Source organism: Tripterygium wilfordii, chromosome 16 (genome assembly GCF_013401445.1).
Source record: "Tripterygium wilfordii isolate XIE 37 chromosome 16, ASM1340144v1, whole genome shotgun sequence".
Taxonomy (NCBI): domain Eukaryota; kingdom Viridiplantae; phylum Streptophyta; class Magnoliopsida; order Celastrales; family Celastraceae; genus Tripterygium; species Tripterygium wilfordii.
In genome coordinates this window covers 3,116,412-3,134,504 of record NC_052247.1, presented here as the reverse complement: position 1 = coordinate 3,134,504, position 18,093 = coordinate 3,116,412, and the positions used below count along the sequence as shown (strand labels likewise).

General features: G+C 36.3%; 3 protein-coding genes and 1 long non-coding RNA gene across 4 annotated transcripts; 2 read left to right on the top strand and 2 right to left on the bottom strand.

The window, feature by feature from the left end:
- Window positions 1-1,379: 1,379 nt before the first annotated feature.
- On the top strand, window positions 1,380-3,912 carry LOC119980793 (chloroplast stem-loop binding protein of 41 kDa a, chloroplastic). The gene is made up of 6 exons (XM_038823584.1): window positions 1,380-1,788; window positions 1,880-2,001; window positions 2,363-2,465; window positions 2,551-2,689; window positions 3,009-3,286; window positions 3,525-3,912. Exons 1-6 carry the CDS (start codon window positions 1,411-1,413, stop codon window positions 3,705-3,707), a joined length of 1,203 nt encoding a protein of 400 aa, XP_038679512.1. The 5' UTR covers window positions 1,380-1,410; the 3' UTR covers window positions 3,708-3,912.
- A 599-nt stretch (window positions 3,913-4,511) lies between these two features.
- LOC119980442 (inactive glucose-1-phosphate adenylyltransferase small subunit 2, chloroplastic) lies at window positions 4,512-8,046 on the bottom strand. Its single transcript, XM_038823141.1, has 9 exons — window positions 7,043-8,046; window positions 6,660-6,950; window positions 6,320-6,589; window positions 6,081-6,248; window positions 5,859-5,962; window positions 5,494-5,605; window positions 5,265-5,363; window positions 5,052-5,180; window positions 4,512-4,921 (listed from the first exon to the last, which is right to left on the bottom strand). Exons 1-9 carry the CDS (start codon window positions 7,217-7,219, stop codon window positions 4,805-4,807), a joined length of 1,467 nt encoding a protein of 488 aa, XP_038679069.1. The 5' UTR covers window positions 7,220-8,046; the 3' UTR covers window positions 4,512-4,804.
- Window positions 8,047-8,173: 127 nt separating this feature from the next.
- LOC119980443 (6,7-dimethyl-8-ribityllumazine synthase, chloroplastic) lies at window positions 8,174-11,234 on the bottom strand. The gene is made up of 8 exons (XM_038823142.1): window positions 10,855-11,234; window positions 10,627-10,742; window positions 10,178-10,273; window positions 9,907-10,002; window positions 9,692-9,770; window positions 8,806-8,852; window positions 8,624-8,683; window positions 8,174-8,448 (listed from the first exon to the last, which is right to left on the bottom strand). Exons 1-8 carry the CDS (start codon window positions 10,994-10,996, stop codon window positions 8,410-8,412), a joined length of 675 nt encoding a protein of 224 aa, XP_038679070.1. The 5' UTR covers window positions 10,997-11,234; the 3' UTR covers window positions 8,174-8,409.
- A 1,084-nt stretch (window positions 11,235-12,318) lies between these two features.
- Window positions 12,319-15,833, top strand: LOC119980450. Its single transcript, XR_005463881.1, has 4 exons — window positions 12,319-12,639; window positions 12,932-13,884; window positions 14,599-15,220; window positions 15,347-15,833. It is a non-coding gene; the product is annotated as an uncharacterized LOC119980450 (long non-coding RNA).
- Window positions 15,834-18,093: the final 2,260 nt, after the last annotated feature.

Below are 18,093 nucleotides of genomic sequence, written 5' to 3'. Positions count from 1 at the left end.
AAGTTGATGATAACTCAGACATATTTTAGTGATTTCGGTCAATCAATTTGTCGAAGTGGCATATAAAAGTCAAACAATTATTTTTAAAAAAAGTGATTATGTGTAATTTTATAGGAAAAACTAAAATTTTAAAAACAATTAAAAACTCCACCTCATCTTCCTCCCTAGATCCATCTTTCATATTTTGCCCTAATTCCCTCAATTCAACTATTTTTCTAGTAACATGAAGCTCCTTCTCAATCAAGGTCGCAAATGAGGGTACCTGTAGTGAAACTGCAGGCAGTTGAATCAATGGACCATCCGATCATTTTTTTGAAATAAAAAAATGTGTGAGGGATTGTCTACAGTTTCCACTACAGGTACCCTTAACTCAGAATCATTGATCGAAAATAACACTTCTATAGTTTTCTATCTGAAATCCAATTGAAGAAAGGGCATGAAAATTATGGGTTTAGAACACATGACAAATTATGTCTGTTTTAAAACCCATAATTGAAATCTCCAGAATCAACGTCCAATATCGTCCTTGATCGAGTCCCTTCGATCCGAGCTTCTCGGTTCGATTGGGGACCGCCATTCACCGACATCGATCTACATGACTTTGTTCCTTCGTAACCAGTTATTATAGGCCAAAACCTAGCTAAATGTCAAACTTGCTTTGTTATGTACTGGTATTTGGATTTACTTGGTAGGTTCAGCCTGTATAATCAACTTGTTTTAGATCCTAAGAAATGTCTAATTTAGTTAGAGAAATGGAAGGGTGGACATGATAAGATGGTCCATTGTCTTTAGTGGTGGTGCTTGTTTTCATTTCAATCTTTCCTTTCACCTTTTGGCCCAGTAGTATCAGTTGTAAAGAAGACTTGTTGAACATATTGACTTTTCATACTTATTGCAACTCCGTTCCTCATTTTTCAAAGTTCAAACGTTACATTTTGATAACTAATTATGTAATATCAGTGATCAAAATGTAAAATTTAAACACGAGCCATCTTCCATACAATGAGTAAGCGAGATTTAACATGAGCTATCTTTAAAGTGACTTTTCATACTTATTGTAACTCCGTCGCTCATTTTTCAAAGTTCAAACTTTATGTTTTGATAACTAATTATGTAATATCAGTGATCAAAATGTAAAATTTAAACACGAGCCATCTTCCATACAATGTGATAAAAGATGATGTCTTTTGAAGCGTGACCAAGAGTAGAAGAAGAAGAAACACAAAAAAAAAAGAGCTCGGATCTCTATCATAACTGTTTCAATTAGTTTAACCATAAAGTTAGGAAATTAATTAAGCAATAAAAGAATTAGTGTGGTCGTTACTTTTAACGAACACTTGGTGAACATTGAAGGTAGGCGATACCCTTTATCTAGTACCCACAAAACTGCTGGTTCACATTTCACTCACAATGGCCACTCTCTGTTCTTCATCAGCCTCTTCTCTCCTCTTCTCCTCTCCAATCTCAAAACCCAAGTCTCCTTCACTTTCTCCCTCTCTACGTCTCTCTTCTCTTTCCTCTCTTTCTCACTTCTCATCTCTTTCATTCTCTTTTCATACCTTCAATTACTGTACAAGTACTTCCAGGCGCCAATCCTTCAGTCTCAAGGCCAGTGCTTCATCAGCGAAGAAGAAGGTTGTTATTGTTAATACCAATAGTGGTGGGCATGCTGTTATTGGGTTCTATTTTGCAAAGGAGCTTCTGGGTTCTGGCCATGAAGTCACAATCTTGACTGTTGGTGATGAGGGCTCAGACAAAATGAAAAAGCCCCCATTTAACAGATTCTCAGTAAGTCTTTCAATATGTAAATTTGTGGGTTTATGGTCTGTTGACACTGAGTAGTGCTTATGGATTTTATGTCAATTTACTTTTCTTTTAGGAAATTGTGACTGCTGGAGGGAAAACTGTGTGGGGAAACCCGTCAGATATTGGGAAGGTTTTGGAAGGGGAAGAAGCTGATGTGGTGTTAGATAACAATGGCAAGGACCTAGACACTGTTAGGTTTGTTCCTTTGGTTCTTGATATTTGAAGCATATCACATTACCAATTAAAAATACTTAGAAGAGTAACTGTTTGATATATGTTTTGACCAAGCCTATGAATTTATATGAACTTTACCTTTCGGATTTGAGAAACTTAGGATTTGAAATCTTTGGCCTATCAATATATGTGGATTCATGCTTTCTTGCTTAGGCAGTGAGCAAGGTTCATTAGATGACTCTGCTGATCCTTAATGTAGTAGAACTAGATCATAATCAGTGGTCCAGCGATTTTCGTGTTTGATATAACTGTATAAATAGCATATTGCCTCAAGTCATGCTGGTTATAAGCAATTTATTCTATTATCGAACTTCAATCGTAGGCCAGTGGTGGATTGGGCTAAGAGTATTGGTGTTAAGCAGTTCTTGTACATCAGCAGTGCTGGAATCTACAAGCCAACTGATGAGCCTCCTCATGTTGAAGGGGTATTTTGTTGTACTTCTATATCATACATATATAATAATACGACTGTATATCATACTACCTCTGACAAGTTTTTCCCTCTCACAGGATGTTGTGAAAGCTGATGCTGGTCATGTTGGAGTGGAGAAGTACATCGAAGAGATTTTTGGTAGTTGGGCGATATTCCGTCCTCAATACATGATTGGGTCTGGCAACAACAAAGATTGTGAAGAGTGGTTCTTTGATAGTAAGTGACAATCTCAAAATGATAGGGAGAAGCAATAAACAGACGAAAAAATGTAACAGTCAAATTCGAGAAACTTTTCAGACCAGTATTTCAAATCGGATTTGCTCTCACATAGTAACTGTAGAGTAAAAAAGTGGCATTTGAGTGCAGTGCTCATGATTTCAAGCTGATGATATGATTTGTGTTCTTCTTTCTCAATTTTGTGGTTATTGTCTCTACAATATAGCCAATATAATGGGGTGGATCATATTTATCTGTTGAACATCAAAATTCGTCGTATGCATGAAGTTGATCTGATAAAGAATTTACTCTGAAACAGGGATTGTTCGGAAAAGGCCGGTACCAATTCCTGGTTCTGGGATGCAACTCACAAACATTGCCCATGTGAGGGATTTGTCCTCAATGCTTACTCTTGCTGTTGAGAAGCCAGATGCAGCACGTGGTAACATATTCAACTGTGTTAGCGATCGTGCTGTCACTTTGGATGGACTGGCCAAACTATGTGCTCAGGCTGCAGGTCTACCACTTGAAATTGTGCATTATGATCCAAAGGCCCTAGGAATTGATGCTAAGAAGGCTTTTCCCTTCCGCAATATGGTAACGATATAAATTACCTTGTTCTTGGCAAAGACAGTTTGAACTATAATGTTACACTGAGCAATCTGAATTTGCATCAAGTCACTTGCCGGACCGACCAACTTTCTGCATTAGTGTGTAGATTTGTGCTATTTTTCTTCTCATACCACTTGCATTTGTGTTTACTTCTGAAAATAATTACTACTGATAAACTGTTTGCACTTGGAGATAAACTTCATATGAACCATGTATTGTGCAGCACTTCTATGCGGAACCAAGAGCCGCTAAGGAGATTTTGGGGTGGGGTGGCACGACAAACCTTCCCGCGGACTTGAAGGAGCGATTTGAAGAGTATGTAAAGATCGGAAGAGACAAGAAGCCCATGGCATTCGAGTTAGATGATAAAATATTAGAGTCAATCAAGGTTCCAGTAGCTGCATGATCAGATCAACCAGTGAGTTTTGAACTTATTTTCGCCGCAAAATATTATAAATCTGCATTTTTATACGTTCTTTTGCATGTATTCTCGGATGGATTTTGGTACTGATCAATCCACATATAGGAAATTACCACAAAAAATAAGACTGATTCTTGTCTTTGATGAAACTGATGGAGTGAAAACCCTGAACTGGGATCTTTTTGCTTCATGGCATGCATTGTGTAGTAAACTTTTGCACAAAAACGACCTGGAAGGAAAAAAAGAGAAAATCACAGGCAGCAAGTTGGATAAAATTTAACTGCCACTACTGTTATGCATTCTTCTCTTCCCATTCTTCAAATTATGCGACTACTCTACTGCACTAGGAGCTCTTGTGTAGCGAGAGTAGTTTTGGAGCATGAAGAAATTTTTCTCGGTGTTTTTCTTGATGAGCACTATACGGCTATATGCATCTCATTTTTAACTAAGTAGGGGTGTACTTAGTCCTACTTAGTTAAAAATAGGGTGCATATAGGGTTCATCATTTTTTCTTTTCCAGGCCTCCTAGGCCTTTTTTTTTCTCTTTCTTCCACTTTAGGGCCTCTTTGGGCCTATACTTTGCTATATAGCCTTTTGGGTATCTCCAACTTTGTCTTGTTTTGAGGCTTGACTACTAAGAGGCTACCTTCTGTTAGTGAGGCCCAATAAAGTTGAATGTTATTGAGACCAATACCATTATGATTTGCTTCTTGTTGTAATTTACTTCTAATTTCTATATTATTGTACACTTTTCACTAACAACTTGTTTTTTATTTCGATTAGGAAGGTAAGTGAACAAGACATCATAGTTGTGTCATGCTCTGATACCATGTAAAAAAATCAAACTCAAACAACTTGTAGATGTATTATCCACTTTGACCCTTCAAGCCCTCTACAATTGAGACGAGTTGAACTTGAACTTATAAGACACACGATTGGCTCTTACTTAATCCATACGGGAGATTTTGTATTTCTGACATTGATTATTCAATAATCAAATAAGTAACTGAAAATAATGCTGGTCACAAATTTTTTTTAAAAAATGAAAATAATGGTATGAACCATAAAATATTAGCAAATGATCATAAAATGCTGCCATCTGGGAGGATTGCACTATGCAGAACAACAACTATTCCTTCCTTGATGATGTATCCGTCAGCTTCCCTATCTCCTTCTTGGACTTTGTCCTTATTAATGATCTACAACCAACAACACCAAATGCAAAGAAAGCCATAGAAAAAACCTCAATCAATGGGAAGAAACCATGTTCAATTCAATCTAGTAGAAGGGAAATGGGTTTGAGTATATCTGATGCAGCATTATACGTACCATAACATTTTTGCCAATCCTTGCATTCTTATCTATAATAGATTTTCTTATATGAGTATTTTCTCCAATCCCAATTGGGATGATGCCATTGCCCTTCCCATCTCTGCTGCTTCTTTGAACCCCTTCAACCTGTCAACAAGAACATTTCATCTTCAACTTCTGTAAAAAAAGAAGATAATTTACAGAAGAAATAACATTTATGTGCTTCTTTACCTCACAGATATCAAATCCCATGATAACTGAATCCTCGATTACAGCTCCATCATCGATTCTCGTATTCATACCGATTACTGTCCCTTTGATCTTGCATCTCTACTCTTAGAAAGATCAAATGGGCATTTCCATAGAGAAAAAGCAAAAATGGCAGCAACTCAGAAAAACCAAAATCCAACTTTCATTTCACTCTGTGTTAATACTATTATGAATATGTTGTTTTTCTTACCTTGATAATGCAGCCATCTCCAATGATACTGTCTGTAATTACAGCATCACTTATAAGCGTTGGAGGCAGATTTCGCGGCATAGTGTAGAGCGGAGAATCTCTATCAGAGAAGCTGCTTTGAAAGGATGAAGTTTGTGTCAAGGCCATTAAAGGTGAAACAAAATCCTATATTCACAATAAGGATGCATTGCCATTATACACTTTCAGCCTTTCCTGATATAGAAACTACTTAACCACGGAGCAATAGCTCATCGAGTTATATCTCTGGCCACTTCTGGAAAGGGGGTAGAACCATTTTCACCGCATGGGCTTCGACTCAATCTTATCCGTCGTCAGATACCAAAAAAAGTATAGAAACTACTTACTTATAACCCAAATTTGATTTCTCTATGCATTCCATGTTTGCTTGGTAATATGATTTTATGCTTCTCATGTCATTCCAGTATCCATCAAAGAGATAAGCTTGAACCTGTACCTTGCACAGGCACAAACATTTTTCTTATGTGATGAAATTTTAAGTTCCTTTAGTCCCAAGCTATAAACTTTTAGAGTCTATACTAGTAAAGGCATAAGTAGGGCAATCTGACCTTCATTCCTCTTGATATTGCACCAGTAATTACTTCACTTTGGAAGTCATTTGCCTTTGGAAAATGTTCATGGAGAAGCTTCAACATTATATCTCTGTTAATGAGAAAGATTCCCATACTCCATTTATCAATACTAGCAATCTCAACCGGGTTTCTTGAGCTGCGGACCTGAATTCTCAAATTAGGAACTTGTTCAAGAAATCTTGGGAGGAAAAAAAGAGAGAAACAAACAAACTTACTGAGATGTACTTCGACGGTTCTGTCTCTGATTTCACTGTGAACTCTAGTACTTGATTTTCTGCATCTATTTTCAAAAGGCCAAAACCCGGGTCCTGGTTTCTTGCAGTACTCAAGGCCACAGCAGTGATATCAGCCTTTCCTTTCCTATGAGTTTCTATAAGTTTCTGATAGTTCATTCTATAGAGATGGTGACCAGGAAGCACCAAAAACTCGGAAACCGGATACTCTTCTAGTATCCAGGAGCATCTTCTCATAGCATCAGCAGTTCCCTGATATTGGAAAAAAAATTAGGCAAGATATATAAAGTGATTTGTACAAAGTAAAAGATGATAATAACACCTGAAACCAGCCCTGGTCTTCAAGGCTCTGATAAGCTGCAATCACTTCTACAAATCCCTCCATTCCAAGACCTACTCCGGAGTAAGCTCTTGAGAGGTGGGAATTCAGAGAAGTAGAATTAAACTGTGTGAGTGCATAGATCTTGTTGATGTTACTGTTAATGCAGTTGCTCACAACCGTGTCGACGAGTCTGTAATTTGCTGCTATTGGTATTGCTCCTTCAGATCTTCTCTTCGTCAATGGATAAAGCCGTGACTCTGATCCATCTCCAAATACTATTGCTGCTACATTCTGCCAAAAGAACCCATCATACATACATGATTCAATCACATCCATGAACCAGACATTTCAAAAAACTACTTCAAAAAAAATAAACTACTTACTGTAGGGAATAGCAGAATAGGATTTTGAGGCTCCTGAGAATTGGAAATGTGCAACCTGGGAATGGAAGAAGAAGACGGGTCGTAAGAACATCTTTGAACACAATGAGGCAATCCCAGAGAGGGAAGCTTTGCTTGGAGATTCACAGGATTGCAAGAATAAGACTTCAATAACACCATGACAGTCTTAACTTAATTAATCCTTCTGTTTTGATCTCTTGATGTGGATTGATGGGTTCCCTTCCAGATGTATATTTGTTTTAAAAGGATGAACAGGAAGAGAATATTTGGATTTCTTTTCTTCATGGCTATTGCATAGTTGATACAAAAATACTGTCATACTAAGATACACCAGACAACATTACATTGTCCAAAAAAACAGACATACAAACATGAAAATGTGAAGCTAAGGTAAGATTCATGTGTTTGTGGTTCTTGGTTGTCTGCTGCTATATCTAACTTTGATTCTAAGCTTCTTCTTTGCCTTTTGCTCTTTATTCCTCAGTTAGATTTGTTTTCCTTGATCTTCAGAAGTAAACATACCATACTCACCACATCCATCACTAGATTGCACCTTTTTGTGATATAGGGCTACCCAAATGTACCAAAAGACTTCATTTAATAGTGGCTTGTTGTTCAACTTACTTCTTTGGCATTTTTTTTAAGGGACAAATAAGCCTAATGTTGGGCATTTTGGAATGGAGTAAGCATAAAGGTAGGTGTTGTCTCAGCTTTTACATCTCCATAAGTGACCTTTTTCCTTTAGGGAAGCAAATTGGAGAGGTTAATTATCCAGCTGTTTAATCAATTATTGGTTCTAATTCTAAAGGCCCTTATAAATCAAAAACAAGTTACCTCTTTGACCATCTATCCTCGACCAAACTTCTTCTTGGGTGATAGCCTAGTGGTAAATCTCACGTGGGATCAAATTGTATGGATTTGGAAGATACTGAGTAGTTCAATTCCTACTAGAAGCAATACCCTTATATCCCCAGCTAACTAAAAAAAGGCATGGCAAGGAGTTAATTTTCTCCTCAAGAGACACAATCCACACTTAACCACCGCCAATACATTTATAAATGATCAGAAATGTGAAGATGATTTACTTAAATTTTCAAATGAGAAGCATAAGACTGTCTAAATCACAAAGTTGGACATTCCTTATCAATATATAATTAGTCCCAGCGAAGAAGTTTTTGTGGGTAGCAAACAGCCAGAACAACTTATGAAGAAGCCAACAATGGCCCAGAATGCTGCGGCAGCCCTTATTATATGAGACAATCTGGCTAGCTAAAAGTAAGAAATACAAGAGGGAATGGAATGTCCGGGAAAAACGATTACGTCAAATCTTCCTTCATGTAGATTTATCATCACTTCAAATGTTGTTCAAACAAAGATGCCATCTCAATCTGTAACACAAGCCAAACAAAATTTCAACCATCGAGGGAATTATTCGTTCAAACAGGAAATCTGAAAATGAAATGTTGCGGAACAGATAGAGACTTTAGGGGCAGCAACTAGTAAGCCAAACTATCATAGCTACAATCAAATTAAGAACAACAGAATCTATTAATGTCGACTTACAGCTGTCAAAGCACACTCGGAACCTTTATTCCCAGATTTACCACCAGCACGATTTAAAGCCTGCAATTATCATGGAAGGCAGCAATGTTGGATTATATCATAATATGTAACGAGAAAACAACTCCAGAGAATTTCTTAATGCAGAGTGGTCTTAATTGTAAATGTCCGTGTCACTATAATACCTGATCCATGTTGTCACACGTCAGGACGCCAAATATGCAAGGAACACCTACACAATCATCAAGCAACAGCTTCAGTTTTCCGTGTAAGCCTTTAAATTGAATATATAGAACTACAGACTTGCCAAAATGAAACGCTTTTATGGCTTTTAGAAGGTTCACATTTAGTCTTGGTAGTCAACTTTCTGTTTCTTAATCAGAATATAGACCGTTAATGGTTTTATTTCAGCAGGGAAGTTAATAGAGCTTATGCTGCTAGAATAAAACGTCCTATATATAGCTTGGGTAAGTAGAAAAGAACTAAAACAATTACCAACAGCTATGAAGCTCTATCCTATACAAAGATGATACTAGGTAATAAAGGTACCAACGGTCAACTTAGGGAGATGTAGATAGAGATAGCTCTACATAAAGAGAGTTAAATATGGATTATCCACCTCAACCAATAGAGAAAAGGCGAAGTTCCAGCTTTGAGGGGTAAAAAAATAATATTTACCAAAAAAAAGGGTAAAAAAGAACAACAAAAAGATGAAGGAGTTGGGTTTGGGGGCCAGAGGGGTTGGGAAACCACTAAACATGTTAAATGAGAATGCATTCTATCGAATCAGCTGATGACAAAAAAAAAAGGATCCAAAGAAGCAACAGATGTTACAGAACTATCATGCAAATGGTAGCCGCTCTAATTGCTCTAACAGTGAGTGTGTCAGTGTGTGCATGCTAGCATGACTGCATTAGAGCAACTAAAACCATCTCTTCAACTCAAACAACAAGATGTTTCTTTGGAAACCTTTCCTGAAGCTAAATCTGTATGTAAACAGATTATGATTGTATTCCAAAGCCATTATATCCATTAAAGGCAATACTTTTCTTCTAAACAAATTACACAAACCTGAATTCACACCAGCTGAAAGTACTCCAGATGCTGCAGAATTAACAACAGCATCATAGTGGGAAGTGTCGCCTTTTATCTACGAACAACAAAAAAAATTCATAAGTTAGGGTGCTACCAGCATGCAAGGAGCCACCAACTATATGTTGAGGCCACTTAACCAAATACAGTATTGCATCACATGAGTTACTGAGTTAGTAAAAAAGAAATCATACCACAGCTCCAATACATAATATTGCATGATATTTTTGCGACTTCCCAAGGCTTTGTGCAACAACACCAATTTCAAAACTGCCAGGCACCCATACAACCTGATGGGAAGAAGTTCAAAAGAATCCCAGTCAAATTTAAAATTGAGCGTGAATCAGATTGACAATAAAAATACAGGAAATGACAGCAACAGGATCAAACGTAACAAATGGAATCCATGCCCATGAATAAGTAAACCAAACTCTCTTGCATTAATGCGAAGTACGTAGACCATACATCAACATTTTCTTCCTTGACTGAATATTTCCTGAAAGTATCCAAAGCTCCCTCTAACAGCGGCTTTGTCACAATCTCATTGAACCGAGCTACTACCTGCAAAGGTCAAACTTATGAATCAAAGGATTTCCAATATCCAAAAAAAAAAAAACCAGAGGAAAAAAAATCAGTTTCCCCAGTCATAATATCTCATCATACCCAGCTAGTTCTAAATTCCCCACCATAAAGTTAAGGAACTCAAGCAAACATTTCCAGTATGAGCCCAAACAAATTAATATTCCATCCAAAGTGTAGTAATGGCAGAAAGATAAAACATGCTACTTGCTAAACTCATGTTGGTTCCTTGATTATGACAAAGTTCAACAGAGCGCAAATTGAAAGCAACTGCCTCAGCTCATTAGATCTGTTTCTACTAGCAAAACAACAAGTTCTTAGAGAGGAGAACTGACCACAGCAAAGCGAAGGCCTTCCGTTCTGTTGAGTGAACCCTCCAATTGGCGAACTGCCGCTGCCTGCGGTATGGACGACCGGCCCTTCCTCTCGATCGCAATGCGAGAAGTAAACCCTGAAAAATTGACAAGACATTGAAAAAATGAATGAATCGAAGAATGCATGAATGTATGTTTAGTTGCTGAGAGAGAAAAAAAAAATTGAAAGAGAGAAAGACGAGACATGACCTTGGACAGAAGACGAGAAAGAAAGTTGGGGTCTTGGAATCTGAGAGGAACAACGGAAGGGGGAAAGCGCAGAGCGATGGGGAATTGATGCGAGCCGCATCAAGTCTTGTGTCGCTGAAGAAGCAAACGATGTCATCTTCATGTTTTTATGGTACAAACCACCACTTGTTAAGCTTCAGTCTTCAGTCTTCAGTCTTCTGTAAAGGAGGAGTTCGCTCTATAAACCCCAACCCCAACCGCAAACCCTAACCCTAACCCTAACCCTCATATTATTAGTTTATTACATACACTAAGAGCTTGCACTAATGACTTGCTTGGATTGATCCTCGTTCCATAATTTTCATGCCTTAACTCTTCATGTTTCAATCCAAGCAAATCCTAAGAGCTCGTCATTTCCATTATCTGTCCCCAAGATAGCAAGATCTAATCACTCCTTTGCGCTTTAATTTAGATCTCGCAAAGTTGTAATGTAATTTATATAAGGAAATGATAATGTGGGGCACTAGATAATAATGAAAAATATGTATTGGAATTCTGAAAAAATATATGTATTTTGAGTTTAAAAAATAAAATGAGAAAGTGTTGGTGTGATATGTTCTAATGAATCTTTAACAAGTGTCTTTAGGGTACACGTTATCAATACACTTTAGATAAATTATATTATAATTTATAATTCATACTTATAAATATTTATAAAAAAAATCTTTTAAATTACAAACTAAATAGATTTTAGTATTTGACCGCGCTTATAAGTTATAAACCATCATTAGTTATAACTTATAAGTTTCACCAAATCTTATTTTCCACAACTTAATAAGTTAGTGAAAAAATAAACTCTACCAAATACGATCATGGTGTAATGAGTGTCGTCTATTTGAATGAACTAATTTCATCTTTATTTATAGAGATCGTGGTTGAAATAACTAGGGCAATACAAAATTACCGATTTAACCGAATCGATTGATCGATTATTTTCATAAAATAATTTACATAATAGAATCAGCCAATAACCAAAATAATCGTCGATAATCAACCGATCGATCGGTTAAATTCATGTCAAAAATCGATCATTTACACCCTTAGAAATAACACAGTGCCGCATTAAGTGCATTTCCACTACTAGTCCAAAACCGACTCTAATATTAAAATTCAATTTGAATTTCTTCATATATCACAATGTAAATATAATCTTATAATAATATAATAATACTTAAGATCTCAAAATATTATTTCCGTTTCATCCGAAACATGTCAATAGTGATATCCTCATTCGGATATCTACTCATGTGGCTGTGCTCGAGTGGCAGATGCAAAGCTAATAGTTTATGTGAAGGGTTGAATGCTAAGACGACCGTACATATATTTTTATAATCAATGATTATTTTACCGTGTTAAATATATTTTGGGGTCTAGCATTATTTCTTCGAATATTTGTTCTACTTGAGTTTTGTTTAACTTAATTAATCTAAACAAATTCCAAATTAAATTGGTTGAGTTGGCTACAACATACAAGGGGTTTGTGCCACCCACAGAAAGGAATCAAGGACACACATGGATGAACCCTATCTAATGGATGCTGAAGAGAGACAAGAATGGAGGAGAAAGATTAGAGATTTGATCATTCAGTATCATGATTTGGAGGAGAAAATTGATCCCAATAAGAAGAGGGAAGAAATGCAGAAGCTTTAATACTGTGGAAGAATACGACCCTAATCGGCCTGAGTATGCCGATGGGTTTAGACATCAGTCCCTTAATTATTCTTCTGCGTAATCGGCTATAAAAAGGTTAGTTGATCTTTCCCTATTTCTGCCGATTCTTCTTTTTCAAAAAATTTTGGAATTAGTGATTTTATGCTTTTAGCTGTAAGACAAATTGCTATCATTCTTTCTAGGAAAGTTTGTGAATCTTGGCATAAGAAACTGACTGTTCATTTGGAAAATGATTTTTTTTGACTTCCTTTACTAAATGATTCCATTGTTAGGATTTGGTTGCCCATTTTTAATATGATTTGAACTTGCTTGTGGGCTGTTTTAATGGAGATTGCTAATGGCATCCTCTGTTCCTCAACTGTGTCAGCTCTTTGTTACATGTACAGTTGATCATGACACTCTACCCAGTTTCTTCTGGCTTTGAGCTGTGCAGCTAGTACCATAGTTCCTCTATGACGCTTGGAGGAAAAATGCTTCAGTCAACTCTGTAAGAAATTGCCAATATTTTAGAGAACTTCAAATTGTGTATGATATACATTGAATTAGCAACGCATTCGAAGGTTAAGCTTCAAAATTTTTTCCTAAACAAAAAATTGTTTGCTCCAATTGAATCTGAAGTTACAAATCTTTGTATAGCAGCGAGGTCTGCTCTCCACTATATGACCTGGATGATATTGAGCAATCTCATCTCTTTACAGATATCCTAACAAATCCGAGGTCTCGAGCAAAACATATTCTCGGGAATCAACCTCATTCATTGCTCAAAGATGACCTAGTTCATCTTCGTGAACCTGTTTTTTTTCTTGGGTGCTGTTTTGATGTTTTGTCCCATAAATGGTCTTCTATGTTTCCTTCCTTAATAGAATAAACTCAATTTGTAGCCTTCATTGGTAATAAGGAGATCCAAATAATCAGAGTTGGTCATTTTGGTTTTTGGTTTATTCTTGACATTACCATTGTTGTCAACGTCATCAACATTGCTATACCATTTTTTTACTCATAATGTTTTACAAGGTTTGACATTGTAAATGAATTGTTTTGCTGTCTTGGCCTTTGGCTGTGAGGTTGCTGCAAGAGCGTTGCTGTAAATTACACTGTCATGACTTTCATTGGACAATTCTCAAAATCTTTAGTCTATTTTAGGATAATTTGTTGTTCTCAGCAATGCTTAAATAAGTATAGGCCAATACTATCAAACAATTTGTTGTTGCGGTTGATGCCATGCCGTCGTTGAGGTTGATTTGGCATCTGCCCTTAAAGTGTCCGTCTTTCCAGAGATTATCTTCACAACAGCTGGGAAAATCTTATACCGTGAGAAAGGTAAGTTCTAAACTAAAAAACAAGCCTTTCTGTGTTTCTTATGACAATTAATTATTTTATCCAATCTTTCTAGCATCTATCCTCTGATTTAAACCTTTCATTTGCTGTGTGGTCAGCAATTAGAAATGCAGAGGAATTATCAAAGATTATGGCATTCTTCTTTTATGGAGCATCAAAACCTCCCCGTTTGAGTAGCGATGAACTAATCCCTACTGTCACGACAGTCAAATGTGTTAAAATGTTTTTTTTTCCTCAAAAGTTCCCTACACTGCATTAGGGTATTTTACTAGGGGGTGTGGCCCCAAAGTGTTTGTGAGATGTTTCGAACCTTGTTACCATTGGTTTACATGGAATATCAAGAACCAACTCAGCCAACTCCTTGGGATTTGCTAAAATGTTTGTTATACCTGTCAGATGCTTGTCAAAAGGCATATTGCCACCTTCCAGGAGTAAAAAAAAATGATGTTGTCAAAACAATTTGGTAGCTGAAATTAAGATGTATATCTATATGTTAGTTTACCAGGGGACTCTATCTATGAGATTAAGAAAGGAATGGTCGAAATTTGATAGTTTGTATCAAGTTGAACGGTTAGTTACTTTGTTTTCTTGGATAATTACAGTAAAGAAATCCTTTTGAAAACTGTGTTCTTATGATTCGTATCAATAAGTCTGTTGCTGCTGGAGAATGACACAGATTTTATTCACTTGATTTAGGTTTTAAGTATGAAGCAATGGGATTGTGATACAGTGCAAAAACAGGCCAAAGCATTGATATAACTAGCAATATTTGCTTTGATTACACAAAAGACATGTAAAGAAGTGCAGAGAGTGAAAGAGGATTGAAGTGTGCGTGTTTATTAGAAAGCAACAATACCAAGATAGGTGAAGATGAATCTTGATCAGACAAGGCCGGTAATCTGCATCACGCGTTACCTGAGGTTCTTGTCTCTTATTTCCTTGCTTGAATGCAAATGACAAAACAAATGATGGAACGACAGAATTCTCGACTCAAAAGATGAAACAACAAGTTTCTGTGCCATTCTGCAAACGGATTCAAGAGTTGTGCACACCGCAGCAGCAGAAGGCTTGGTAATGAAATCTGAAGGCAAATAGCTGTCCAAGGTTTAAGCCAACAAAGCTGCAGGTATCTGTACCCACAATTCTTCTTCCCACTCCTCCAAAAACTGTCAGACATTTTCCTGTGCTGCCGGAGACCAAGAACTTGAATCCACGGTGGTTGAGATTCGGAGGTGGATTGACCGTTTTCCAATCTGCCTGAGCTAAGCTAGTTAGGGACTTCAACAAGCGAAGACTGACCTTTCCCTGCTCGTCCACGGTGAGGAAGCTTGGTCCATCTGAGCATTTGTCCATGTAGTTACTATACCTGTTAGCACATAAATTTACATTGGATTAGATTACTGATATCCACAGACATCCATTGCATTTTTAATGAACTTTGCAGGTTTGTAGTTACCTATGAAAGCCTGTAACTGAACCAGAATGAGATCCCCAGCCATAGTATGTATTGCCTGTTCCAACTGGCGACACAGAGTATACTCCTCTGTCATCTAAAGGAACTAAGTCAGATTGTAAAGCAGCGACGATGAGAAAATCATCGAACCCCGTCAGATGAGGAAAGTCGGATGATGGAGGGCAGTCTTTGGTATCACATCTGGAGCACTGACCGCACAACAAAGCACACTTTGAGCTTGAAATATTGACATAGGCTTGAGCATGAACCACAAGAAGCAGCAGGGACAGAAAGATGATATATCTACTCATTGGCTTGAACAATTTTTTTGGTTTTAGCTATCAAGCCCTTGCATTGTGCTTGAGCTGTGGTGTTAGGTGGTTAAATACAAGTTTAGGTTCTTGGTTTTATCATATGATTTTGACTTCTTGGTTTGGGATTGCATAAATGAAGTTTGTGCCTGTAGATGTTTACAATATTGAACTTTGCTAGCTATACTTTTGGCCTTTATTAGCTAATATCTCACATTTTTTGAATGTTATTAACAATTTTATTTATCATTTTCATGTACAATAAAAAATCTAGAAGGATTAGTGTAGTACAATCAAATACCTAGAGGTGGGGATGGGGGGCTACAATTCGTTTAGCTAGAACCAATTACCTCCAAAATCATGTTAAATCATGGTTTGAAATGTGTTAGTGAGTATTTTTGGTGCTCATATTGTTAGGGGTGGCAAAAAAATCAGTCCCGAGTAGGACAATATCACATGTTTACGAAATATTTACATGTCCGGATCCTGACCTGGATTTGAATTCGAAAGTACTTAATTGACCAAACCCATGATTGGTTTAAATCCGGACAACTAACCCGAATAATAATATAATCCAGGTTAAGATCTGGACAAGTAAACATCTATGTTTGGACCCTGATCCGGATCGGACAAAAAAATGTGTTTGGATCCAGATTTCAGATATATAACTTATGTCCAAACTTGGTTTAATCCGGGTCGGACAAATTCGGTCATCCGAAATAGACAGAGTTTTGCCACCCCTACATATTGTTAGAATGTCGTAAATTTTGGAGAAAAAAAAACAACCCAAAATCCTAAATTCAAAACCTTAAAACCTAAACTTCTTTTTCTTTTTATAAGTAAGCGGAATGGAGGATTCGAGCTTGGGTACCACTAAATCGAGTATATATGCCTTAACCACATCAATTGAGGGGTTGTTGGACTCTAAATCCTAAACCTTAAAGGCTTAAACACTAAATCCTAACTTCTAAACTCTAATGTCATTTTACTCCTAAACTCTAATGTCAGTTTTGAAAAAACTAGAGGAATTGGTGGTCTATTCCTCATAATTTCAATTAGGACAAGTAAAGCTGATAATTGAAAATTATTTTATGTGAGGGGTAAGGAATAGTTGTTGATTTAATAAAGACAAAGGAAGAAAGGGACAACATTTGGGAAAGGAAACACAAGAATGTTGTTTTATTGATGCCATTTTAAAAAAAAAAATTGAGAGTAACAGTCTTTCTCTTCAAAAAAAAAGAAATTGTTGTGGATATATATATTTCTTTATTTCCAGAATATATAATTACTAGGAATTTCCCCCACGCTTCACGCGGCATTTACTTAATTATATGGTTTATATCAATCAATTTGTATTCATGTACATTATATAGCTCAAAATTCTAAGTTAAATTTACCTAAATAACTTAGAATTTTGAGTTTTTTTAATCCAATAATAAATTAATTAAATATTACATTTTTTGTTTTGTTGTTTATAAACCGAAGGTGAAGAGGACATTATGTCCATAATTGACTAAAGATCGCTTCCACCTTTACTCTCATTCTCATAATCGAAAAGGTCATTAGAGGCCCTGACAGAATACACAGGGTTCAATGTATTAAAAAGATGTCACATCACAAAGAGTTACACACCACAATTGAGATTGAAAAAAAAAATTGGATTGAAATGGCTCGGAAAGTTATATAGATCATGACGTTTACTACACCAAATACTCCATTAGCAATCCGAATTTTGGTTACCCATTAAGGAAAAACCATAGAGACACACATCTACTTTCTGAGAATAATGAATTAGAATAAAACAATATTACCATTAAGTAATCCGTAAATTGGGTAAAAATCCGATGGTTATTATTAAGATTAACATGAAATAATATCCAACGAAAATGTTTAAACAACAGACCCTATTGCCAATTCATAAGAACATAAATATTGTTTCCTCACATGAAAACATCCTCTCATATATGCTTTTTTCACCAGAACCTACAAAGGAAATTTAAAATCTAATTAATCATAAGGAAATTCAACAACTCATTTTAAAAATGATTTAAAAGAATTGATATAATATTGATTGCACATAGAGATAGATATCAAGTGGTAAATAGCTCTAACCAAGACGTCGATATTGCTCGAAAATAGTCTCTACATAGCCTCTACAACTTTCAGTCAATCTCAAATAGATATGTCTTTCAATCTGCGTGAAGAAAATTGCAAGCACATTGTTCATAAATCTAGAAATAAAGGGGATCGGAGGATGTGAAGACATATCACCACTTGCCACATTAAAATGCAACAATAAGTCAATAATTTCAACTTTAAAATTCCTAGACATTTAACGACTATCAATGGCTAAACGTAAAGAAATAAATAGGGAAATTGAAGAGTGTAAACGACATCCAAACCCCTAACTACAGTTTGGTCTTATTT